The sequence below is a fragment of the Rhincodon typus genome, chromosome 5 (assembly GCF_021869965.1).
Source record: "Rhincodon typus isolate 14 chromosome 5, sRhiTyp1.1, whole genome shotgun sequence".
Taxonomy (NCBI): domain Eukaryota; kingdom Metazoa; phylum Chordata; class Chondrichthyes; order Orectolobiformes; family Rhincodontidae; genus Rhincodon; species Rhincodon typus.
In genome coordinates, this window is record NC_063336.1 from 38,138,370 (window position 1) to 38,166,089 (window position 27,720).

The 27,720-nt window shown below is 39.0% G+C and overlaps 1 protein-coding gene across 1 annotated transcript in view; it reads right to left on the reverse strand.

Annotated features, from left to right (window-relative positions):
• Nucleotides 1–3,615: 3,615 nt before the first annotated feature.
• The window catches only part of LOC125483112 (jouberin-like), a 57,502-nt gene continuing 33,397 nt past the window's right edge, over nt 3,616–27,720 (reverse strand). Inside the window, exons 5-11 of the mRNA XM_048596745.1 lie at nt 27,444–27,616; nt 20,220–20,448; nt 13,627–13,819; nt 11,494–11,589; nt 6,030–6,215; nt 4,249–4,404; nt 3,616–3,768 (exon numbers count right to left, since the gene is read on the reverse strand). Of these exons, the coding sequence (XP_048452702.1) occupies nt 3,616–3,768; nt 4,249–4,404; nt 6,030–6,215; nt 11,494–11,589; nt 13,627–13,819; nt 20,220–20,448; nt 27,444–27,616 (1,186 nt within the window). The remainder of the gene's footprint in view (nt 3,769–4,248; nt 4,405–6,029; nt 6,216–11,493; nt 11,590–13,626; nt 13,820–20,219; nt 20,449–27,443; nt 27,617–27,720) is intronic.

Here is a 27,720-nt window from a genome sequence, read left to right on the forward strand (position 1 = left end):
ATACTGAAATTGCTTGATCAACCATGATCATATTGAATGGTGGTGCAGGTTCGGGGGGCTGAATGGCCTACTCCTGCACCTATTTTCTGTTTCTAAACAATTAAGACTAGTGCAGCCAGCTTCTTTCCAATATCCTAATGACTCTGGTAGTCTGTAGCTGCAGGCCGCTGTACCTATAATGAATTCCAGTGCCAAAGATAGTAATAAGGAGCCACTTAAGTTAGTTTCGAGAAGAAAGACAAACATCATATGTCTGCAAATAACGAATGCGATGCTGGTAAATAAAAGGGTAACTGGAGATAATGTTTCTCCGGAAAAGCCAGGGAGGGTTTAGACTAACTTGGAGGGTAGAGATTGGAGTTCCTGAGACGAAGTTCAGCATGGAGAGATTAATAGCTAAAATTAGAAGAGAAGGGAATCAAGAAGGCATAGATGTTGTAAGTCAGTTAAGGCACAGGGGAGTTTGGAAAAGTTGGATGTTATTCATTTTAATACAAGGAGTCTAACGAACAAGGCAGCTGGCATGAGGACACAAATTAAAATATGGGGATATGATGCAATTGCTATCACTGAGACATAGGTGAGAGAGAGGCAGGATTGGCAGCTCAATAATACAGGATAAAAGGTCTTCAGGCGAGAGGAAAGGAGGTGATATCACAATATTGATGAGGGAGTCTATTACAGCAGTAAGGGGGAGTGACATCTTAGAAGGCTCCTCTAGTGAAGCCGTATAGGTCGAACTCAAAAACAAAAGAGCAATTACATTGCTGGGAGTATGTTACACTCCCCCAACACTCCGAGAGAAATAGAGGAACAGTTCATGTAGCCAAATTTCAGAGAAGTATAAAAGTAATAGGGTAGTGTCAGAGGGATTTCAACTTCTCTAGCTGGGATAGTCATAACATGAAAGGTTTAGAGGGAGTGGAATTCTTAAAATGCATCCAGTAGAGCTTTTTAAACCAGTATGTAGAAGGACCTACAAGACAGGAGGCGGCCCTGGATTTAATTTTAGATAATGAAGCCGGGCAAGCGGTTGAAGTATCAATGGGAGTGCATCTTGTTGTCAGTAATCACAACTGTTAGATTCTAGTTTGTTATGGAAAAGGACAAGGATGGGCCTGAAATCAAACCCTGAAAATGGGGGAAGGCCGAATTAATAAGATCAGATCTGATTTGGCCAGAGTCGACAGGGAGGAGATACTTATAAGTAAATCTTTAAAAGTCCAGCAAGAGACATTCAAGAAGGAAATAGTAGCAGCAGAGGGCCAAAATGTTTCAATAAAAAAATGACAAAGGGTAGGACAAATAAATCCTGTGAACCTTGTATATCAAAGGCACAAACAGGATGGATAAAGTGAAAGAGCTTATGGCAGCTACTGAGGGTTCAAAATAGCAGAAGCCCTACACAAGTAGGGAATGTGCAAGGGGAACCATGTGAAGGTGGTGATGAGCTGCCTTCTTCAACTTGAGCTGTAGTCGTTGGGATGTAGGTACACCAATGTGCTGTTTGGGATGGAGGTCCTGCATTTTAACACAGTCATAGTGAAACAATGGTGTGTCGCTTGGAGGATAATGGGCAAGCAGTGATGGTTCCATGTAACTGCTGCCCTTGTCCTCCTTATATTGAGGTTGCAGGCTTGAAATGTGCTGTCAGAACATCTTTAATGAGTTACTGCAATGTATGTTGTAGATGGTACATACTGTTGCCACTGTTGTTGCTGGTGAAGGGTGTGAATGTTGAAAGTCATGGATGGGGTACAAATTAAGCACGTTGACTTTTCCTAGATGGTATTAAGTTTCAAAGGGGTTGTTGGAGTTATACGCATTCTGACTTGTGCCATTTATATGGTATATAGGGCACTGGGGAGATGAGTTACTCACTGCAGGATTCCTCACCTCTGACCAGTTCTGTAGCCACAATATTTATGTGGGTTGTCCAGTTCACGTTCTGGCCAACAATTACCTCCAGCATTTTGATATTAGGAGATTCAGTGATGATAATGCCATTTAATGTCAAAGGCCAATGGCTATACCCTCTTTTGTTTTAGATGGTGATTGCCTGATATGTATTTGGCACAAGTTCCTTGCCACACATCAGGTCAAACCTAGATGTTGTCCAGGTTTTGTTACACATGAACAAAAGCTGCTTTAGTTTGAGGACACGTGAATACTTAATGCATAAAAATACATGAAATATTAACACATGCCTATATGGAATTACGTTCCTTTGAAGTAAATATTGTCCCAAACCTGCTAAGAATTACACTGACAACTAATTTAAGATTGTGAGTCAGGCTCATAGTGTGGTGCATTTGTACGTATTGGAATCCATGTTTATTAATACTTAGTGCTCTGTTCTTTGCAAACAGAAAAAAAACATATGAAATAGGAACAGGAGTAGGCCCTTCGGCCCATTGAGTCTGCTCAGCCATTCAATAGGATCATGGCTGTTCCAACATTCCTCATGTCCTCTTTCCTGCCCTTTCCCCATAACCCTTGATTCCCCTACTGATCAAGAATCTATCTATATCAGCTTAAGTTATACACTCTGTCACTACAGGTGATCCAAAAACTCTCAACTCACAGAGAGAAAATTCCTCCTTATCTCAGTCTTATATTGGTGCTCGTTTATTCTGAGAATACGCCCTCCGATCTTACACTCTTCTATGAGGGGAAACACCCTGTAAGTATTTACCCTGTCAAGTCCCTTAAGAATCTTATATGTTGCAATGAGATTATCTCTCATTCATCTAAACATCAATGAGTAGAGTACCAATCTGTTCAGCCTTTATTTATAAGATAATCATGCCAGAAAACCCGAGGAAGGGTCACCAAACCCAAAACATTAATTCGGATTGTCTCTTCACAGATGTTGCCAGACCTGCTGAGCTTTTCCAGCAGCTTCTGTTTTTGTACACACACTGCACCTGTTTGAATGGAACAAAACAAGGAAAAGCTTTTCTCTGGTTCACTTGACAGCAAAACGCCTTGCCCAATCAGAGTCAAGCTGCCTGATTTAAATTTAAAGAAGGCTTGGCAATAAATTATCGGTCGTCATTCTCATGTTGCATTCTCTATTGCAGCACTTCTACCAATCACATTCCACTTATCCACAAACCAGCACTCTCTTCTCATCGTATAAAGTTGTTACATTGACACTCTTGCAAATAAGTGCAAGACAAAAAGCATAATGGAGGACTGGAGCAGGAATGTTGCTGGTGTCTACCTTGGAGAGCCTTCCTTTTCTCAGCAGCTACAGCATAGGTGGTGGTTTCATGACCATGGTATATACAACATGATTGCTTAAGACACTGGAGAATTCTGAGGCTTAGCAAAATTATTCATGCCATCAGAAGGTGGATGTAAACATACAAAATAAGATTTAAAAGCTTTAGACTATATAATGCCATTCTTAAATGCCTGAAACTTTAGATTAAATTGTAATAGAGGTGAAATAATTGAAGAACAATGTTACATCTTTTCTAATTGTTGATTGATATTCACACCTGGATCGCTGGCAAAAGAGTGTTGACATTCAAATGTAGAATATAGTACATGACCATACCTCATACAGAACAGCTACAATGAAAACTCTAATTTCTCCTTATTTTTCCTTCACTTTTGATAATTCTCACCTACAATAAAATGACCACTTCGGTCAGCACATGATGCTGCCAAACTTCTCCCATCATGAGAAAATTGTATGAAGTAGCATCCTGTCTGTCCCCCTCGAAATGACAGCAAGAGCTTGTTTGGAATACGACAAACCTAAAGGATTGTAAATTTTACACGTCAGCATTGTCATTTCAGAAGCAAGGTAACATGGAAGCAGCATTCACAAGGATACTTTAGAAGGAAAAGATAGCACAAAAATGAATAAAATTTATAAAAATGAAGTAGGCGTTTTATTTTGGGTGACTGTAAAAAGGTAAAGTTGCCAATGTCTTACAAGCCCACAGAGCACTTCTCTCTCAAGAGAGAGACAACTGATGGTGGTTCAACCTGAGGGTCAGCACACGTGAGGTGACGGGAGATGTTGAGAAGGAGAGTCCTCCACAGTAGCCTCAGCCAGTGCAGGAATTGAACCCACTCTGTTGGTGTCACTCTGCAATGCAAATTGGCCATCCAGCCAACTGAGATAAATGATCTCCTAGTGATAGTACAAAATGGGCGATAAACCATTTTACACCTTCCATGATTGTTTCAATTTCTGTTGCAGTCACATGCAAGTTAAGTGCATTCCTTTACCTGTCCAGGTAGTCTAGTCCACTTCAAAAGATCCAACTTCTGGTATTCTAGAGTTGATGAAACAGCTCCTTGTACCAACTCCGTTTGAAGATCACTATATGAAATAGTGCCTTGCTCTCGTTGAATAGCCATCATAGAACGTACAGAAGGATTTACCTATTTGAAAAGGCACAACTACTCAAAGAAGAACTTGAATTTTCACATGGTGCTTTTCTTTGTTTTAGGACATCCTTTAGTCAATAGAGTATTTTTAAAGTCTAATCGCAGTTGAAACTTAGAAAATCTATTGAACAGGAGTTGTTTCATCTGCCTTTTATGTTTCATTTATGCATAGTTCACAAAATCACAAAACTGTTGCAGTGGACAAGGAGATTATTTGGCCATTAATGCTCCACTAGCTCATCAAATGAGATTCTTTACCTAATGCCAATTGCCTGCTTTTTCCTCATGCCTGGTATTTTATTTTTATCCAAACAATCATCCAATGCTCCACTGAATGCCTCAATTGAACTTGCCTCCACCACAGGCCCCGCAGTGCAGTACATACTCTAACTATTCACTGAGTAAAAACATTTTCCCTCACTTCACCCTTGCTTCTTTTGCAGATCACTTTAAATCTATGCTCTCTTGCTCTTGTTCCTTTTATGAGTGAAAATTGTTTCTCCTTATCTACTCTATCTAGTCCACTTACAACAATGAAAACTTCCATCACATTCCATCTTAGACTTCTTTTCTCCAAGGAGAATAGTCCATACTTCTTCAATATATTCTCATAAATGAAGTTCCATATCTCTGGAAGCATTCTTATAAATGACTTCTGCACTCTCTCTAATGCGTTCACTTCTACCTAAAATGTGGTACCCCAGACTGTACACAATACGACAGCTGAGGTCTAACAAGTTTCTTTTACAAGTTCACACCGGCCTTTGTCCTTCTTAATGGAGCTGAGCATACTGCATGTTTCACTTACTGCTCTCTCTGCCTGTTCTGCCACTTTCAATGATCTATGTACATTTACAGCCAAGTCTGCCTGGTCCTGCACCCCCCTTAAAACTGTATCCCTTATTTTATATTGTCTTTCAATGTCTTTCCTAGCAAAATGCATCACCTCACATCTCTCTACATTGAAACTCATCTGCCACCTATCTGACCACTCCACCAACCTGTTCATGTCCTTCTGGAGTTCCAAACTGTCCTGCTCACGGTTTACAATTCTTCCAAGTTTTGTGTTATCTGACAACTTTGAAACTGGCCCTGCACACCAAGATCTCTAATATTTATCATTATACGAAACCCTCAGAAACTCCACTAAGAACGTTCCTTCATCCCAATCAATATCCATCGACCATTACTCGCTGTTTTCTATCACTCAACTAATTTTGTAACCACATTGTTCCAACTCTTATTCCACGACCTGTAATTTTCCCCACAAGTCAGTTGTGTGGCACCATATCAAATATCTTTAACAGAAAAGATAATGAGATTTTTACAAAAATATACTACAGCTGCTATTAAGATCCTGTTAACCCAATCAGCATCCTGGAATTACTGATAAAGTAACATCATCAAGCTTCTTATTGAAGTAATGTTCCAGATCAGGCTACAAGAAAAAATGGCCATGAAAGGTTTTTACAGACCACGTTTAAAAATGCTTTAGAAAGTGAAAAAAAAAGCAATGCACAAAATATATATCCACCAATCAAAATGTTAAAAGCAATTCATATATCCAGGAAATGTACAGCCTGTGTATAGCCTTTTAAAGGATCTTAAATTACACTCACATTTTGAGGTAGCCTTAAACCTTTCACTGTAACGTATAAAGTTGAAGGGTATTGACTCCAAGGGCGTTTCTTCCACCATTCAAACACATCGATGGAATTGGACAGCTTCTTGACTTTTACAGGTGGATAATATAACTGCAGGCGCAGTTTTCGATCAATATTCAACACTCCATTAGCACCCACCAGCTATGAAACAACAACAGAGATGTCTATGTTCGTATGTGGGACATACTAACTGAAGCATAAAATAGGAACAATCACCAACATATAAGAATACACAAAGACAATCTGCCCAAATTCTTCAGGGCCCACTCCACTTCCTCTAGGTCAGAGACGCAATCCACTGCAGGAAAGAAGAAAAATGGCATTCTTTAATTTCTGTCTTGATAAAAGTGTAACTTAGCCTCAGGATAAGGTAATCAATCCTCTCTTGGATGAATTATTGCAATTTGGGCAAGGTTTAGAGCTTTTATGAAGATCGCAAATAGAATACCAGTTCTGAGCTGACATGATTTCCCAGTGAAGGTCAGGAATTCTTCAATTTTGCAACATGAACTCTTAATATGGGAAACAAGGGTTGAAAGGAGAAGTGGAATGAGTATAAGAACAGCTTTGGCCTCATACTAAGAATTAAAAGGTCAAGCAAATGTAGTGGAATTCCCCCAGATAAAACACAGACTGTTTATTTCCAGCTTTATGAATTTCAGGCCAATCTGTATATGTTCATGTCTGAGTAGCTAATGTTAGAGAACAAAGCTGGACAGGTGGTAGAAATAAAATTTTTGAATTAGGGGAATAATAATTTTAATTTGGTTAATCAGAATCTGACCACAGTGAATTTGGAGCAGCTGCCTGTAGGAAAATCTACATCAAAGTAGTGAGAGTCTTTCAAAAAGAAAGCTGTGAAAATGCAGGGCTAACAGGTTCCTGTAAAATGTGAAGTGTGGAACCAAAAATCCCAGAGAACCCAGAATATTGTGGATGTACAGAATTAATTAAGGGGAGAAAAAGGAAGTTTATGGTAGATGTCGAAGGCTCAGAATATCAAAAGCCCTAGGGGCATATAGAAAGTGCAGGGAATTACTTAAAATAGAAATTAGGAAAGTAAAGAAGGGGCCACGAAAGAAACACTCGCAGGTAAAATAAAAGGAAAACCCAAAGGCATTTTATACGTACAGTATATCAGGAGAAAGTCATAACCAATGAAAGTTTGGTGGCAAACCACGGGTGGAGTCAGAAGATGTAGGTGAGATTTTAAACGAGTACTTTACATCTGTACTCGTGTTAGAGAAGAATGACACAGGTACAGAAATCAAGGAAGAGGGCAATAATATACTTCAACAAGTTACAATTGAGAGAGAACTGGTATTAGCAGGCTTAAAATTGGATAAGGCACCAGGCCATTATGGGAGGCAAAACGGAGTTTGCAGGAACCTTGATATTAATTTTTAAATCCTCTTTGGATATAGGAGAGCTGCCAGAGGACTAGAGGATAGTTACTCTGGTAACTTTAGTCAAGAAGCACGGTAAAGATGAAACTGGAAAATATAGGCCAGTGAGTCCAACATCAATTGAAGGAAACTGCTGGCAAGGATTCTGAGGGATAGAACTAATTTCCACTAGGAGAGGCAAGGATTAATCAGGGTAATCAGTACGGCTTAGTCAGGAGATCTGACAGGCTTTACTGAGTGTTTCAAAGAAGTAAGATGTGTGGATGTAGTCTACATGGACTTCAGTAAGGATTTTGATAAGGTCCTGCATGAAAAAATGATCAATAAAGTAAAAACTCATGGAATCCAGGGAAATTTGGCAAATCTGATGCAAAATTGGTTTAGTGGCAGGAGGCATAGGGCGATGGTTATTTTTGGACTCGTGTGTCTACGTCGAATGGCATACCGCAAAGTTCAGTGCTGGAGTTCTTGTTGTGTGTAAATTAATGGCCTTACCACGAATATCGAGGTTTGATCAGCAAGTTTGCAGATGACACAGAAATTGACAGAATGGTAAATAGTGAGGAGGAAAGCCTTAGGCTACACAGGATATGGACAGACGGGTCAGGTGGAAGAACAACAGCAAATGGAATTTAATCCTTAAAAGTATGAGGTGATGCAATTTGTAAGGACCAAATTGGCAAAGAAATAGGCGATGAATAATGAGACCTTAGGAACTGCAGAGGATTAGAGGGACCTTGACGTGCATATCTATAGATCCTTCAAGGCAACAGTATGGGTGGATAAAGTGGTTAAGGCAGCATCTGGAATATCTGCATTTATTAGTCGAAGCATTGAATACAAAAACAGAGTGCAGCCGCATAAGATGTTATTTAGGCCACAGCTTGAGTACCGTGCCCAATTCTGCCTGTCACACAAAAGAAAGGACGTGATTGCACGAGAAAGGGTGCAGAAGAGTTTCACCATGATGTTGCCTGAACTGGAGCATTTCAACTGTGAAGAGAGACTAGATAGACTCAGACTGTTTTGCATAGAGCAGAGAAGGATCTGATTGAGGTGGTCAAAATTATAGGTGCATAGACAGGGTACATAGGAAGAAACACTTTCTCTTCATAGATGGATTAATAACTGGGAAGCACAAACTTCAGGTAAAGGGTTTAGAGTGGATTTAAGGAAGAATGATTTTCACCTAGAATTTGGTGGGTACCTGAAACCCTCTGCCTGAAAGGATGGTAGAGGCAGGATCCATCACAATATTTAAAAAATACTTATTTGATCACTTGAAGTATCATAACATACAAGTCTCCAGGAAAAGTGCTGGAAAATGTTGACACAAATGGGCCAAAAGGCCTCTTTCCTTGCTGTAAAACACTATGGCTCTAAACCCAGTAGTCCACTAATTGCTTTCAGACATAGGAGAACATAACTTGAACAGATCCTAGATTATATGTGCACCACATAACCCTCGATATCACAAAGCAAGACACAAATATAATCACAACATAGGATAATAATTCACCAGGTTAGTCAGGAAACAACAATAAATGCTTCTAAGCTTTGACAACAAATTTCTAAAAGAGAATAGCCAGGTTATGATAATGTGGTTGAAACCTTGCTTGCATCCACTTGTTCAGATTTTCAGGTTTCTTTTTTATTCATTCATGGGATGTGAACTTTGCTTGCTAGGCCAGCATTTATTGCCCATCCTTAGTTGCCCTTGAGAAGGTGGTGATGAGTTGCCTTCTTTAACAGCTGCAGTCCATTTGATGTAGTTAGACCCAAAATTCCACTGGGAAGAGAGTACTAGGATTTTGACCCTGTGATACTGAAGAAACAGCTATATACTTCCAAGTCAGGAGGGTGAGTGGCTTGGAGAACTAGTAGATTAATATCTTCCCATTTATCTGCTGTCTTTCTAAATGGTCATGCATATGGGTTTACTAAGTGCTCTCTAAGCAGCCTGGGTAAATTTCTGCAATGCACCTTATAGATAGTATACACTGCTGCTCCAGAGCATCATGGTGGAGGCACTGCGTGTTTCTGGATCTGGTGCCAATTAAGCAAGTTGTTTAGTCCTGGATGGTGTCAAGTTTCTTAAATGACTCATCCAGACAAGTGGGAAGCTTTTTCTGATGAAGGGTCTAGGCCCGAAACGTCAGCCTCTCTGCTCCTATGATGCTGCTTGGCCTGCTGTGTTCATCCAGCCCTGCACCTTGTTGTCTAGTATTCTATCACACTCCTGACTTGTACTTTGTAGTTGGTGGACAGGCTTTGAGGAGTCAGTAGGCAAGTTACTCAGTGCAGAATACCTAGCCTCTGACCTATTCTTGTAACTACATTATTTATATGACTAATCCAGTTTGGTTTCTGGTCAATATTAACCACCAGGATGTTGACAATGGGGATTCAATGATGGTAATGTCATTGAATGTCAACGGAAGATGGTCTGATTCATTCTTGTTCAGGATGATCTTTACCTGCCACTTGTGTGTGTGTGAATGTTACTTTCCAGTTGTCAGCCCAAACCTGGATATTATCCAAGTCTTGCTGCATTTGGGCATGGATTGCTTCACTATATGAGGAGTTGCAATTGTTACTGAACTTTATGCAATTACCGACGAACATTTCTGACCTTATGATACAGGAGTCATTGATGAAACAGTTGAAGACGGTTAGGTGCAGGACACTAGCTGAGAAACTCCTGCAGAGATATTCTGGAACTGAGATGAGTAAACTCCAATAACCACAGCCACTTTCTTTGTACCAGGCATGAGCATGTCCCCTGATTCCCACTGACACCAGTTTGCAAAGGGTTCCTTAATGCCATTCTCGATCAAATACAATCTTGATGTCAATGCAGTCACTCTCACCTCACCTCTAGAATTCAGCTCTTTCGTCCACTTTTGAACAAATGCTGCAATGAGGTCAGGAACTGTCTCGGCAGAACCCAAACTGAGCATCAGTAAGCTCTGAGAGAGGGAGGCAACAAAACGATATACTGAAGCCTAAGATCAGGCCCCATCATTTCTGTTCTGAGGAAGGGTCCCCAGACCCAAAACATTAACTCTGTTTTTTCCTTCACAGATGCTGCCAGACCTGCTGAGCTTTTCCAGCAAATTTGTTTTTGTCCCATCATTTCAGCTTCAGCTTCAGCTTCATCACAGAAGAGAGAGAGTGTCCTAGTTTTAACAGCTGCAACTTCAAGACACTGCTGATTGGGAAAACAGTACCAAATCAAACAGTAACATCACAGGAAACTGGTGGGTTCATTCAGTCATGATTTTCAAAAGTGTACTTTTTTGGAAGAAGAGATTAACTGAGAAACAACAGGAATAAATGAGTCATTAGAGATTCACCCCAATACAAGTCAAATCAAAAACAACATTTGTACATGAAACCCTAGTGTCATTACTGAGATGTGAATGCCCAACTGTTAAGTTGAGAGGCACTGTAATAGCAACCCAGTTCACAGTATGCTATCCTTTATTGGTTATTTTCAGAGTAATCTGAAGCTAATCTTCTTGGCTTGACCGCAGCTGCCAAGATACCACCAGCAATTTCTACAGGCCCGAGCAAACTGTCCTGGTAATGAATATGCATCCTCAGGGTCTTCAGCAGTAGAAGGGCAGATACTGAGTAGTGGAATCTTAGACGGTATGTGAAGTTTGAAAGTACACAGGGATAGTCAGTGATGGCCTCAATCTTGAGTACAGGCATCTGCGTGAAACCATTTCGGATGGTGCTGTGGAGTGGCAAAGAAAGCAAGCATCTCATGTGGCAAATTCAGAAGCCAAATAGGAGACTCCCTTTTATTTAGCATACACAATTTCCTTTTCCTACTAGTGGCATCATTCCAAATATTTTTATAGCTCACAGCTTAATTGTACCACTGGAAAAGCAATTGCTGCATTTAAACAAACTAAATCAGAACCAAAAATCTGCCAAGATCTTGAAAATATTGCAGGCAACTGACTGCTTTGCTTCAGAATATAGCTATGTCTATAATACATTACCTTTAGAAATGCCCAAGCTATTTTTCGCCAACCTCCTTCACTACTTTGAGTTGCGTAGTTGGCTTTGGCTTCATCCATACTTACAAATTCAAGGATCTGTAAATATTAAAATATCTGATAAGAACTGCAAAGAAACCAAAACAAACACTAGATAATATCTAGCTCAAAGTAGCTCTAAAATGCAGCTTAAATACTGAATAGCTGATTGTTAACAAGCTATTACAGAAACTGCTGTTCACAAATCAATAACCTGGGAACAGAAAAAATATAACCAGAGGATCATAGAAGTATAGTGACGTGTAACTTTTAAAGGAAACAAAAAATGTTGCAGCTAATAAGGAAACATGGTGGAAGTAACATTTTCTATTCATGACAGCAAAATACTGATTTCTTTTCCAATTGGAAGATTTTTACATCACTGTGAAGATCAAGTAAATGCTCTTCATGCCAATGATATTCATTATGCAGAATGCCAATTTAAAATGGGATAAAACTAACCTCAGCTGAAACATTTCTAACTTAGTCTCACTCTAAAGCATATCAGTCCCTTGCATTGTAAAAACCTAAATATTTATTTTCATGTTGATTTTTAAAGCCTAGAAAGATGACTTGGTAGTTTTGTCTCTAGGTTCTCAGGAGGTACGTGACAAAGTGCAGTGTACACGAAATATACTGTATCAGTTAGAGAAGAGGTACAGTGCGTCGCTAAGATTGCATTCCATGGTTAAAAGATGGCAGGAGTGCAGCTTCGGGCTTTTGCAGCCCACAGCTGTTCTCCTGCCCACTAGCCTGCCCACAGATCTTCTGGATTCCACTGGAAGAGGAGATGTGCTATTCATATTAGTTTCCATTTATTTCCTTCAGCCTATTCCTGGAGTCCCTCGGTAGAACAGTGAGGAGGTTGTACAGTTGCTTCAGGGTGATTTGGACAAACTGTGTGAGTGGGAAAATACAAGGCAAGTGAGATATAATATGGATAAATATGTGGTTATCCGTACTGGCAGCAAAAACAGGAAAGCAGTTTATCTGAATGGAAATACAGTAAGAAAGGGGAAGGCAGAGCGAGACCTGGACGTCCTTGTACACAGTCACTGAAAGTAAGCATGCAGATGCAGAAGGCAGTGAAGAAGGCAAATGATATGTTGGCCTACAAAGCAAGAGTATTAGAGTACAGGAGCAAGGGTGTTTTGTTGCAATTGTCAGGGCTGTACAGAGACCACACCTGGCAATTTTTGTCTCCTTATCTGAGGAAAGATGTTCTGGCTACTGAGGGAGTGCAAAGGAGGTTTACCAGACTGATTCCTGGGATGGTGGGTCTGACATATGAGGAGATACTGGATTGGTTAAGACCAGAAACTCAAAACTCTAAAATACCAGACAAGGTAAATGCAGGGAGGATGTTCTTGATCCCCAGGGAGTCCAGAGCCAGAGGTCATGGTTCAAGGATACAGGGTAGACCATTCAGGACTGAGATGAAGAGAAATCTCTTCACCCATACAATGGTGAGCCTTGGAATTTTCTACCACAGAAGGTGGTTGAGGCCAAAACATTAAATGTTTACAAGAAGGAGTTAGAGTGGGGCTAAAGGGATCAAAGGGTATGTGTAGAAAGTGGGAACAAGATACTGAGCTGTATGATCAGCCGTATCACACTGAATGCTGGAGCAGACTTGAAGGGCTGAATGGCTTACTCTTGCTCCTATTTTCTACGTTTCGTTTCTTGAATCTGAAGGCAAAATGAAATAGAAAGATTGTCACCTTAAAACAAACGGCAGAGAATCATACTGATTAATTTTTTTTTAAACCACATTGATTTAGAATAAATTCACTTCCAAAAGTCACAAATGTGGGTTTTGGGGCTTAAGGATTTCAAAAATGGCAGAACAGTGAAGTCAGCAAAACAATGAAAAACAAGGGCTATATTATATCTTCAATCGCAATTTCTACACTCATGATCTAGGTCTCATTTTGATGAGCATGTATGCATTTGAACTATTTTAAAACAGTCAAAAAAAAACTCACATGATAAAATATACTATACTACTCACCTTGGTCTAATTGGCATATAAAAAGTTGAAGATGATACAGCACAGATGAAATAAGTGTGTCAGATTAAAACCCAAATCTCTGATACCTCAAAGAACAGAAGACTAGAAGGTGAATCCATGAATTCATGAAGAAAGTAACCAAATCGCTCATTGAATATAATTTGTTCCTCCCAGGCTGGAATTGCTGATTTTTTTTTCCGAAAATCGTACGGCTGTGTTATGATGGGAAGGATGTGTTCCACGTTCTCTTGCTCATAATATGAAGTGACAGGTCGATTCCTATCAACGTGAAAGAATTGGAATGATGATAAAGAAGGAAATGTTCATAAAGTATAAAATCTCAAGAGCTTTTTTATTCCAGCAACGTTTTTGATAATAAATTCAAGTATTTTTACAAATTGGCCATATAAGCTTCAAAGGCTTAAACATTGCACAATGGAACATTTTAAATTGATTTGGTCCACACTAACCACATTTGTTTAAACCAGACAAAACTTGTTGGTCCAAGAGGTTGTTTGCATTAAGAATAACTAACGCTTCAAGTTAGAGCACAGTAGATCTCCATTTTCAGCATAAAAAGATATCTCAAACAATAGGTTTCAAGATATACAACTTTTGATCTTTGCCTTATCAATAGCACAATCTGTACAACCAATTTGAATTGAGCAGTATTATTCTGACATTATCAGAGCTAAGAATTAAAAACAGAAATTAATTTAAAGTTATGATGTGAATGCTAAGCGTATTCAGAAAGTATCAGAGACTCTTACTACACACTTCCAAACACCCTTTTGGATACAAAAGTGTGTTAAATGAGTGAAGGGTATCAACATGTTACCACCTGTTCAGTGAAGTGGAAAGGGCTAGTCTCATAATTAAGTGACACCAATTTAAGACTGAGATGAGGAGGAATTTATTATCTGAAGGTTGACTGTCTTTGGAACTCTTTGCCATAGAGAGCTGTGCGTGCAGAGTCCTTGTGTATATTTAAGGCTGCGATAGATAAATTTTTGATCAGTAGGGCAATTGAGGGTTACGGGGGAAAGGGCAAGAAAGTGGATGTGATTTTATTTTATTTATTGTTGTCACATGTACTTAAATACAGTGAAAAGTTTTGTTTTCCCAGCAGTACAGTCAGATCATAACAAGCAAGGACGTGCAGATCATAGGGTGCTTAGACAGAGCGAGGCATACAAGGTTAACCGCACATGTTGATTTTGGAAATTTGTTGATAAGCGGAAACAACCTCTCAGCATCTAGTCTGTCAAAATTCTAAGAATATGTTTCAATGAGATTTCCTCTCATTATTATAAACGCCAATGAGTAGAGTTCCACCCTGTTTAGCCGCTGCTCAAGAAACAATCCCTCCATACTGGGGATCATCCACTGATGGTTCTTCCTCCTTCTTATTCTTTCAGATTAATGGGATGTTCAAAGTATCTTCAACCATGAACATTAAAGCAAAATATCTGTTTAATTCCACGGGAGATTTCCTTGTTCCCAATTATGGTCTCTCCAGATTCATTTTCTAAGGGGGCGCATGTTCACTTTGACCTCTCTTTTCCCTTTTATTTAACAGAAGTTCTTAATGTCAGAATCACTCAGGAGATTGTGCAATGGTGTGATGAGACATAGTCACTGGGGGTATCACTTGCTCCACCCCATATCTAGCCTTTGTAATGCACTCGGACACTCAAATCCACCAGATATACAAGAGTGCTCCAGGATGGAAGAGTCATGGTAACTGCCAGGGTAGTGGGTACATATCTTCAGGAAGCAGTAACAATAATCACAGATCACTGACCCTTCCTGTTGATGAGTTCCACCACACTGTGAGACAGCCCACTCTGTGTCATGTGTGTGCAGCTAATGGCACTCTGCTTCTGGGAAAACTCTGGAATGCTTCAGAATCTGACTGCTGGGCTGGCACCGACCTCACTATGGGACCAGGAAGTGAAGACGTGCGAGACTGCAGTGATGGCATTGGTCACTGTCCTTGTACATTTGGGCGCATGGGTCACTATCAGCTCCTGGAATGAACCAACTGCATAGAAGTTGAAAGAAGCAGGCTCTTGTTCCTTGCTCGTTATGTTCCTACTGGCGCAAGACATCTAGCGGTGTTTTTTAACCTTGCCCTTCAGTTCACATTTTTCTGTCCTAAAAACTTGTTAAGGGAAAATTTGGTGAATAGCATGACCTACAGTCTACTTAAGTAATGAAAATTAAGACAAGAGAAAGAAACAGGAATGACCGAGAATAAATTAAGGTGAACTCGTTTCAAACAGAGAAAGAAAGAATTCATTAAGAGAAAAAAAAAAGACCATAAGGAGTAGCAAGGTAGTTTTTAAAAAGTACATTTTAAAAGTATGAACAATTTACCATCTACGGAATGAGACAAAATATCAACTCCAACATTTCAGCAAATCAAACAATTTCTTGTCTCATGCGGGGGACGACAGAGAGTCACTTAGGAGCTATGAGCTTCTATTCATGTACTGATTAAAACTTGTTGCGTCTTGGAAGTCAAGTCTTGTGTTCTGCATCGTCCACCTCTGACCTTGAACCTGCTAGGAACATTACCCGCTTCAGAACTATTACCTTAAGACACTTACTACATACCCCTATTGTAACGAGAGGAAATATAAATGTATGTTATTCTACTGATTTTCAGTAACAAATAATCTCTGATTGGCAGTGTTAACTTAGGTTGATTGCACTCTCATCATTGAAGGCTATGGGTTCAACTATTTTTACGTTTCAGTTACAATAGAACAACGGTAGAATGCCACATTTTCTGATTTGCTTCATTGGATGAAACATTCAAATGATACTCCTGTCTACCCCGTCTAGTGGCTATTAAAGATCGCATCTAATCACTAAGTTGCACATTCTCCATCAATCCCACCTCAGCTGCTAGTAGCAGCATTTTTTTTGCACACAGTATTTAAAAATAATTAACTGCACCCAAAGACTTTTGGAGCACTTCAAAAATATCAAAGTGCACAAATAAATACAAGTCTTTCTTTCATTTTTAATACAGTACTTTTCTGCACATAAATTTGCTGATTTACTCAACCACTACCTATGGCACACATCAGTGTCTATACAGAGACAGAGTCAGTCAACAAATGGAGTATTCCGAAACACAGTTATGGGATTCCTATTAATACAAAATATAGTAATACCACAGACAACTGTTGCACACATAAATGAAAATCATTCCTGTAATATAGAGCATCGTTCTTGGCTTGTGGTTTTACAAAATGTTGCGTGTATGGTATACAAAAAGTAAGCATGAGAGAATTGATATGACTAACTTTCTGTACTTGGTTACAACGTATCGTGTAATACTGCTGATGACCAATTTGCAAAATCAGTTTTACTGATGAAATAACTAAGGGATGTTCCTAGTGAGTTAGCATATAGAGCAAGCATCATAATTAGTTCTCCAGTCGGCACTTTCTACAAGTTTCTAATGTATTCTGATAAGGAAAGTGCTGAACGGGATTTACTGGAATTGAGGGGGAGAAATAAACAGTTCTGTCTAGAGAGCCACTCACTATATGCAATGAACACATGTATACCTATGGTCAAACTTCTATACTAGTGTATTTCAAGGCCAAAGCAAGAGTTTATTTAATTTAAGCAATGAATAATTATTTAATGCATAATTCCTAACTGAAGTATTAAGCGTGGAGAACACTGGAGTGCATGTTGTACTCTTTCATTAAGTTAACCACTTTGAGCTCCCTTTGTCCTTAGTATTCTCTCACTTCTGTTTTAGTTTCTTCTCGCATTGCTAAATTTTGTTTCATTGTTGAATAGTCTTCAACTTACATACTTAAAAACAATTATTACTAAGTTAACAGGTGAGTTCGAAGTAGAGGAGAAAGAAAGGAAGGCCAAAAGAGAATTAATGGGTGTGCATGTCAATGCACTGAGTATAGTAAATAAAGCTGAGGAGTTGCAGAAGCAGATTGAATGTGGAATTATGACATTTTGTCAGTAATGGCGATCATGCTCAAGGAAGGACAAAATTGGGTGTTCAGCATTCCTGGGTATAAGTTATTCAAAAAAGATAGGAAAACAAGGAAAGGAAAAGGGGTAGCAGTACTAGTTAAGGAGGGCATTGCAATTCTGCAGAAGAAAGATGTCTCAGAGGGTTCAAGGACAGAGTTAATTTAGCTAGATCTAAGAAACAAAAATGATTCAATTACATTGCCCAGTGTCGTCTATGGACTAGATTTTTATTGTTCATATAATGACCCAAGCTTCCAGCTGCCTGCCACTTCAACACATTTCCTGCCAACATTTCCATCTCAGGTCTGCTGCAGTGCTCCAGTGAGATTCAGCACACGCTGGAGGAATAGCATCTCATTTTCCATTTGAGGATCTGACATTGAACAGGTTTGGGTATAGCTGAGGTATATTCCTTCTAATGGAAAAGGTAGGAAAAACATATCAGAGTTCCCTGGATCACAAAGTAGAAGTTAACATTAGAAAGAAAGAGTACGCTTATGACAGGTGTAAGACAGAAAATAGAATTGAGAATTAACTGTAATTCTGATGGGCCCTTGGGTAATGTCAGGAAATCGTGAACAGCTGTTCCCTGGACACCAAAGTCTAAACCATGCACATAAATACAAGATATTGCCTCTTTAGAAGAATCTAAATGTTTGGCATCAGAAATAAAATATCATTTTCATTTGTTAAAACCAAACTCCACAGAACTTGAATCATGAAGTCATTGGCTTCAGAAATTCCGATTGCAAAATAATTACAAGACGAGTCCCCATGATAAAATGCATTTCATTCAAGTCAAAGACTAATTGTTGCCCATTCCACAGCCCTCCATGCACCCCCTCCCCCCATAAGTTGGGGCAGAAATAGGCGGCAAATATCTTGAACCAAAGTTAAATTTTCCATTTGATTTTGTTTGTGTACATGCTTCCCTCTAGCTATGGTTGCATGTCAGCTTATGGGATGAGAGGCTCCATCATCCTTTCTTCGTGATAAATCTTAAGGTAGAGGAATCCAGAAAGAAGTATTTTGCAATACCATGGCAATGACAGTGTTCTACCTAACTAATGAATTTCAGTCTTTAGGAGAACACAGGGGAAGAACAGCACCAGAGTACACAGCTTCCTCAAGAAAAATGTTATTTAACTATGTTTGAGATCTAAGAATGATTTACCTGTTTCCTTTGCTAACTGGAGAATGTTGGCCAATGGGTTATAGCCAGGGGAGAGAATATTCAAAAGGCAAGGATTATTGCAGGATCCTGTTACAAGTACATTTCCTGACTCTCTTCAACTATGAGCTAGTTATATTTATTGTTCATTTTGATGTTGCTCACTAGACATTTAGTCCTTACATGAGCAAAGATAGTTATCTACATCAGCCTAATGCCCCAGGAAAGGCTGCAGTCGGTGACTGATAGACCACTCCGAGCACATTTTCCTTTCAGTCTCAGAGGACTATCAGAATGTGAATAAATATTTAACAGTTCTGTTTATTTTCCTGTGTGAAGTCAGGTAGAGTTGGAATGCTCCAGATTCAATCTTCCTTCTCCTGCAACCACAGACTTCTGGAACACACTTCCCCAATCTTTACCAGGTACAGACCTGTAACCAAGGAATGACCAATTTTCAGAAGGCTGGCCATTTATTCCTCCTCATCCATTCCAGTGGTATGTTAAAATAAAGCTCAGGAATTAAACTGCTTATGTTTAACATTTTCTGATTGACTATTTTGTAAAATCAGTCAACGAAAAGCAGCTTTTTAATTTAACAGTTCGTCATACATGAACATTTGACAATGGTCTTTGGGCATGTGCTAAATGCAGAACTTTAAAGAGATGGATGACTGTAATGAGTGACTATCTTGCTAATTTCAACAAGCAAAAGAACATCATGCAAACAAAATTAACACCCCATTTTTCAATGTGACTTGATATTCACAATCACCAACTCTTCTGCACTTATTCAATTGCACACCAATTTCCAAGAATTTGTTTGAAGCACCTGTAACATAATAAAATATTCCAAGGCACTTCAATTTATAAAACAAAGCACAATCAGCGTATTAAAGGCAAGTATGATCCTTCTAGATGGATGTGTAGCTGATACATTCCTTAGTAGCATGCATCACAGCCGTGGTCTATAGCATCAAAATTCAGAAACATTTACACATGACCTAATCTCACAATTCAACACAGTGCTGAGATACTGCTACATTGTTATTAATGCCATCTTTTGATAAGACATTAAATGTGAATGTGCAAATGTGTAACAACTTGCATAGCCCAATTTGAGGAACAGGAAGTCCAACTGATGTCCTGGCCAATATTTACGGCTTGCCAAATATCAGACAGATTAACTGTTCATCTATCTCACTGCTGTTTGTTAGGCTTTACTGTGCAGATTTTAAGAGTCACTTTAAGTGGGTACATTTCAAAAATAATCATTTTTAAAATAAATATTTTGGACCATCCTGATAATATGAAAGGTTCTCAACAAAACGTTTTTCTTCTGCAAAAAAACCAAATTGTATTGACGTTTTTGTGCCTTTTTACAAACACATAGGTGTACATTACATAAAAGACTTATTCTCACACTGAATCACGTCAATTTATGCATTATTGGATGTGGCAAATTTTCTTTAAAGCTTTGCAACTTACCTATGTTCTTTCTTTACATATTGCCCTGACACTTCGTCAATAACATGAACTTTCACTGAGGGATGGGATGTCAGAATATCTGTTTTTAATAGGTCTGCTCTGTGGATATATACACCAAGGACAAGATCGTCATCAGTCACGTACTTTGGCTTCTGCTGCTGAGGTGCAGTCTCTAGCCCTGGAGCTGTCTCATGCATTATCTCTTCTTTTGACTCTATTTCCTCTGTCACTAACAGAAAAATACAGTTAGTGCATTTAAACTTTTTAAAGAATATATAAAAGTTGCATTAAAGTGCTCAAAATGATGTTATGTCTCCCCAGTTTAGCTCCTTCTTTTCATACCTCTCCCTTCCCAATAGCAAGGCTGATACTGGAAACTTGTGAAGCTTGAACTCTTACCTTTTCTGTAATGCTGCAAAATGGATTAGTGGCTTGTTATTAAAAATATAAGATTCAAGTAAATTGTAATAAACAAATTTATGTCATAACTCATTTTTTCCAAACACAATGGGCTATTTTATTTTTGGTAACTGAAAATATTCCATGTAAGCAGAGATCCGATGGTATGCTGCAACTGGATCAAAATTCCTACCAGCTCTGAGAGTTTACTTACAAAGGATATTCTGCAGCAATTCAGGGGGAAGATCACCACCACTTGCACAAAGGCAATTAGGGGCAGCCAGATATTATGAATAAACAAAAAGGTATTAAATATTATACATTAGTATAATGTGTTCATGCTATGTAAAGAAATACTTTAATTCCTGTGCAATTTTCTTCTCATGCCTATTTACACATTTTCTGTTATTAATAACCTATTAATTTCACTTATCTCTAATTACATCATCCAACCTTATCTGCCTAATATGCCAATGCTGTGTACATAACTCTCAAGACCTCCCAGTTACATCTCCAAGTCGGGCAGTACTATACTTCAAAGTACCATCCAGTTTGCTAAGTACTGCTACCTACCCTCCTCCATTACTGGATCCTGTTACAAATTCATATTATGAATTCATGAATTGGAAAGCACGAAGTTAGAATTGTTGGTAAAAATGATAGCGTGGAAAAGCAGTACAGAGATTGTGATTTGTCTGTGCTTGGAAGTTTACAAGTACTGTACAGACAGCCCCAAAATTGAAACAAGTGTATCAAAAGGCCTTACAGTTGGGAGACAAAACAGCAGTTCTGTTTTGGTATTGAGACAAGAAGCTTGAATTTAGCCAATGAATTTAAACCAAGCACCTAGATACAGAAAACCAATTGAATTTAAAACTGATGGTTTTATAAGAAATTGATGGGTCATGGGGGGGGGAGGTGTGTGTATGTGTGTGTGTGTGGGGGGGCGGGGTGTGAGGACCAACTGTCACCTGAGGGAAAAGCAAACCTGCCATCTGAGAAATAAGTCTTCAGCTCTCACAAGAAATCACTAAGCTCTCTAAGAAAACACCATCTATCCAAAACAGGTACCACGGCATTTTAGATCAAAGTCCTCACTGACAAGATTACAAGGAAAAACATCCCAGACAAGCCCCTAAACTGTTAGGGAAAGTCGAACCCCTCTGATAATTAAACCAAAACACAAGCCCCAATCTGATGGTGGAGAATAGAAGTTCCCTTCTAATAATTAAACTTGAAAGATTCAGAGAAGCTCACCTCGCCTTTACAATCTGTTAAAAGCAAAGTTAGATGAAAGAAAATCCCTAATCTCCACGTTGTAAGTAGTAAGTAACAATGTAGTTATTTGACCTCACAATGAACAATTTAACAGAATTACTAACAAACTGAACAATTCCGCCCCCGCAAGTACTAACTATTCCCTAACTGAACTAAATTCTACTGGAATGCTGTTCACATTAACACAAGTCCCATTTATATAAAGCCAATTAAATGTAACAAGAAACTAAAACTTAATCTCTCCACAAATTTGCACAGACTGTGTCAGCATACCATCAGATCTCTGCTTACATGGAATATTTTCAGTTACCAAAAATAAAGTAGCCCATTGTGCTTGGCAAAAATGAGTTATGACATAAATTTGTTTATTACAATTCACTTGAATCTTGTATTTTTAATAACACACACACACACACACGGACACAGACACTCTCTCGCCCCCTACACACACACAGACACTCACCCCTCTCTCTCACACACATGCAAACACACACTCACCCTCTCATACACACATACACACACACACACCATGTACACACCATGCATTTAGGACATAGCAAAAACTGCAGATGCTGTAAATTAGAGTCGATACAGTGTGGAGCTGGAGGAATACAGCAGGTTAGGCAGCACCAGAGGAGCAGGAAAGTCGACGTTTCAGGTTGGGACCTTACATCGGTGGGGGGCGGGGGGGAAGGGAGCTCAGAAATAAATGGGGGGGGGGGGGTGGGGGAAAGTAGGTGGGATGGCGATAGGTGGATGCAGGTAGGGGGTTGTAGAGATTAGTCAATGGGAAGGGTGGGGCAGATAGGTCAGAAGGAAGATGGACAAGGTTCTGTCATGTCATGAGGCAGGTATGAGAGGGAGGGCTGGACATGGGATGAGGCCAGAGGCAGGGAGATTTTGAAGCTGGTGAGCTCAATGTTGAGGCCAATGGGCTGTAGGCTCCTGAGGGGGAATATAAGGTTTTGCTCCTCTACTTTACATGCGGCCTCATTTTGATAGTGGAGAAGGCCCAGGATAGACATGTCACCAAGGGTGTGGAAGGGGGAGTTGAAATGGCTGGCAACCAGAAGGTGGCATTGATTGGAGCGTACAGAGCACAGATGCTCTGTGAATCGGTCACCTAGTCTGCACTTGGTCTCTCCGATATAGAGGAGACCCTATCGGGAGCAATGGATGCAATTGACCAGGTTAGAATCATAGAATCCCTACACAGTGTGGAAACAGGCTCTTCGGCCCAACAAGTCCACACCGACCCACAGAGCATCCCACTCATCTCCCTAATCTATACATCCCCTACACATACAGGTGAATCCCTGTCAGATTTGGAAATCATCAGGCTGCGTTTTCTGGTTTTCCAATTCCCTTTGCCCAAAATCTCTTATCTTTCTTTATTTTCAGATTTTCTCTCTTTTTGTACTCTCACTGATCTCGATTTCTTTCCTTGGTCCAATGTTCCTTCTTTCTGACTGTATCCCTAAGAATGTACCTACCTCTAACTTCCCTAATGCTTCTTTTTTTCTGATTCTCTCTAGAACTCCAATACTTGTCTCTCCCGTGTCTGAATGTTATCTTGATTGTGGGCCAGAGCAATGTCAGTAGATTAATCACAGCTTCAGAAAGGAGCAACCGCAGTAACCAAACACTTTTGAATAGGCCATAGAACATAGAATCACTGACATGCGCATGACAATTCAGAAAAGGTTCTTTGAGGAAAAGAGGTCTGGAAAGAAACGGACTGGGGAATAGTGACAAGATGAAGAAAGCTGAATTGCTGAGAAGACAAGAAACATGGCAGTAGAGGGTGATTAAACCTAAAAAAAAGGAAAAACATATTAAAATTGAAACATTTAAAATTAAGTTGCAGAAGTGCTCCTGTTTATAATTATCTTAGAAAACTAATACATATGTGACTGCAGCACTAAGTAGCCAGTTGCTGTAACTGTATTCTCAGTATAGAGTCGGAGCTAACAGATGACACCACAAATAATGATAGGACGTAACTTCTTTAACACATAAATGACCTAACACATCATGTGAGGACATAAGACATAGAATGAAGTCTACCCAGATCCACCACTCCTCCACACTAACCCTGTAACCCTGCCTTTTCCATGGCCAACCTACCGACATCAGTTACTATTGGTAAATTAGGACAACTTTACAATGAGAATTCTTATTCGTGTCGATATAGCTTTCCAATGCATTGTTCACATCTCTAGAGAGGACTGCCAATTTCCTGTATGGAAAAATCTCACAAATACAAGACAACAGTGACACCTACTGGTGCTAGTTTAGCGAATCCATTTCATTTCAATTATATATGTAAAAGGAAGTTGCTAGGCAATTAAAATTTCAATTTGTAAAATGCGTTACACACTTGTCCAGCTGAAGATATCCACACAAAGCAAGCAATTACATTAATTTCAGAAATATGCCCTGCAAAAGTGAATTATGTAACATTAATTATTTGGTAAAATCTATGACAGATAATATCTTAGGGCTGATTTTTTTTAAAAAACCCTCTTTTAAAAAGGCATGCAAATAAAACAATAAATTAATCCGATGGCATCTTGAAAGCAATGTTGAAAAGGCATAGAGGATCCTTGGCTTTATCAACGCAACAAAGGGTACAAACCTTTATAAAATGTGGAGTAAGCCTCAGCTGGCGTACTGTGGCAAATTCTGGGCCTCGTACTTTAAAAGGAACTTATGAATAAGGTTTTAGAAAGGATGCAGTATCATATCAGGGACAAGGGACATACAGTTTTCAGATTAAATAGAACAGCTAGAGAAACTGGGGTTGTTGTAATAAGAATATTTATAGGAAATTTGGTTGAGGGAATTATGATAGAGTCAATAAGGAGAAACTTTCCTTGTGATACAACGGTTGGTAACCAGTGGACATACATTTAAGGTGGTTGTCAGAAGATGGAAGCAGATTCAGCAAAAACCTTCAAAAGGAAATTGGAGAAATACTTGAAGGAGGCAAAGTTTCAGAGCTACAGTGAAACAAGAGCATAGGCACAATGGACCAAATAGCTTCCTTTGCTGCTCTGCCATTATATAATTTGGAGAAAGAGGTGTGAGACAATGCTACTCGTGCTTGCAGGTCTTTCTAATTATTGTGGGCAGGAGATGGTTCAATGTATTTCCTATTACATTCCGGTTTCATCCTTCAAATATCTAGATATTTGAACTGTTTGAAGTGATTTTCAGAATGTCAATGTTCAGCTTTCAACTTTTGAATCCATTTTAAAATTATCTTAGTTTAGTTAATTACAAACAGGCCATTAATGTTTTTAAAAAATAATTCCTCATTCATAGGTTGCAGGCTGATTGCCCATTCCTGACTCAGATAGAAAACGTGGCGCTGATAAGCTACACAAACCATTTCATAAAACTATTGTAAGTCAGCTGCATAAACATCAGTCTGAAATCAGGTGTAGGTCAGATAAGTAAGGACAGCAGAATCTATACCTACAAGATATTAGTGAATCCGATGAGGCTATGCAATAATGTGAGAGGCATTACTAATACTAGCTTTTCATCTCAGATTTTTTTCTGTTGCTCATGCATGTGATATGGACATCACTAGCTGAACCATCGTTCACTTGCCATCCCTGGTGGCCCTCGAGAATATAGTGGTGGGCAGCCTTCTTGCACCACAGTAGTCCACGTACTGTAGGTAGACCCACAATGCCGTTAACGAGGGAGTTCCAAATTTTTGAGCCAAGACATTGAAGGAATGATGATATAATTCTCAGTCAGGACGATTAGTGGCTTTGAAGGGAATTTACAGGTGGTGGCTGTTCCCATGTATCTGTTGTCCTTATCCTTCTAGATGGAAGTGGATTTGGAAGATAATTTCAAAGGAGCTTTGGCAGATTGTGCTGCTGAAGGCTCACAGGGCCTTATGGATGCTCAGTCTTGAGTTGCTATATCTGTTTGAAGTCTGTCTAATTTAGAATGGTGATAACGCCACACAACACGATACAAGGTATTCTCAATATGCACACACAACATTGTCTTCACAAGGACAGTGCGATGATCAGAAACTGCAGGAACCCCATGGTGGGTGTTTGAACTCTCAGCTTTCTGCCAATTAGTTCTGAGTTCCTGGATTACTAGTCCAGTAACATAACCACTATGCTACCCTATCAGTGAGAATTATTTTATGTGATATGAAAATAGTGCACGCGTTGTGCGGCACTATCACTGTTCTAAATTGGACAGACTTCAAACAGCTGTAGCAACTCAAAGCCGAGCATCCACAAGGCCCTGTGGGCCAATAGGAGCAGCAGCAGAATTAGACACCTGCACAATTTGCAATGTTCAACATTAGGTTTTATAGGACAATTTGGAGCTGTCCCGTGTACATTTTCAAAGCTAAAAATCATTTCTGAAACTGTTTTACGCAAAAAACTAAAAGCTAGTGTATGAGTTGACCAAAGCATTGTTACAGTGCATAAGTCATTTTCCAAATCAGATTTCACAATAAAAGCAAAGAAAATTGAGCACGAACTAAAATAACAACACATATTCATTTTGACTTTGGCAAACACTTTGTTTAATTATCTTAATATCATGCAAATGATTCTAAAATGAGTAAATGCCTCTTACTTTTGAGTGAACTTTTAGCTTTTATTGCTAGAAAGTAAAATTGGTTGCAATGTAAAACGGATGGCTAATTAATTTAAAATTGTTTTGAGTTCACTCAACAGACAATAGAAACATCCCATCTTCTCCTTGTCTGTCCCATTAACAGGAAGAAGATGGGATATTTCTATTGTCTATTTAGCTTGTTTGTTAAAAAGCTCCCTAATAGCTAGTTAATTGAAAATAAGGGCTTCCTGTTTCTGTCCCCTGCCTTTTGTTACAAAAGTCAAGAAGTGAACTGGATGCATAGGAATCCAGAGGTGCCTTCTGAAACAATTCTGAAATCACATCCACAACCAACTCTATTGGGAATGGAAAATCATGCCGAAAGTGTTAGCACCAAACATTCCTAAATTAGCACTACCTAAGTATCTGCATAATAAAGTTTCTTCTATGTTGAATATTATCTCTTAAAACCACACACAATATCATGTACTGCAGTGCTTCCATTTAACATACTAGCCATTCCTGTAACCTTTCCATTTCTAATCCGGTCAAAGGGATTTTTCAGAAAGCAGATTTTGGACCCTCTGCAAGAGCAATTCTGAATCTAGTAGTCTGACATCAACTGATAAGGTATATTTATGCTCTGGACCATTGGGAACTGAGATGACACTATTCCAACTTATAGTATATTCAATACCAGAAGGCACTGCTCAGTCAATAAATTAGGGCTAAACTTTTCTGTATCAAAGAAACAATTTCATTTAAACTTTATGAAATTACACCAATTATTTTTCAAACAGAAAATATTATCAATTTTTTCACCATACCTTGTATAACAAATACCTTTTAATGAGATCTCAACATAAATGCTTATATCAAAAAAATTGGTGCACCAAGTTCTACAATGCACTTTTTAAAATTATTCACTTGAAATTTTTGTACCTTTTTTAATTTTCTTGGTTCGTTTTCTTTTTGGTCTTTGTTGTTTCTTCTCTTGCTTACGTCTCTCTTTTTCTTCATTTTTTATCTCTTCTACTTCAGAAATCAATTTTCTGTGAGGAATGTTCTTTTCTCTACCATCAATTTCATCCTGTAGCTCTGAAAGGTGCATTTCACTTGGGCAGAAGGGGACAAAAGGGCATTTTAAAACTAATTAGTGACCATTTTTTGAACATGGACATTTTTTCGATCAAATACAATCATTTGATCATACAATCAA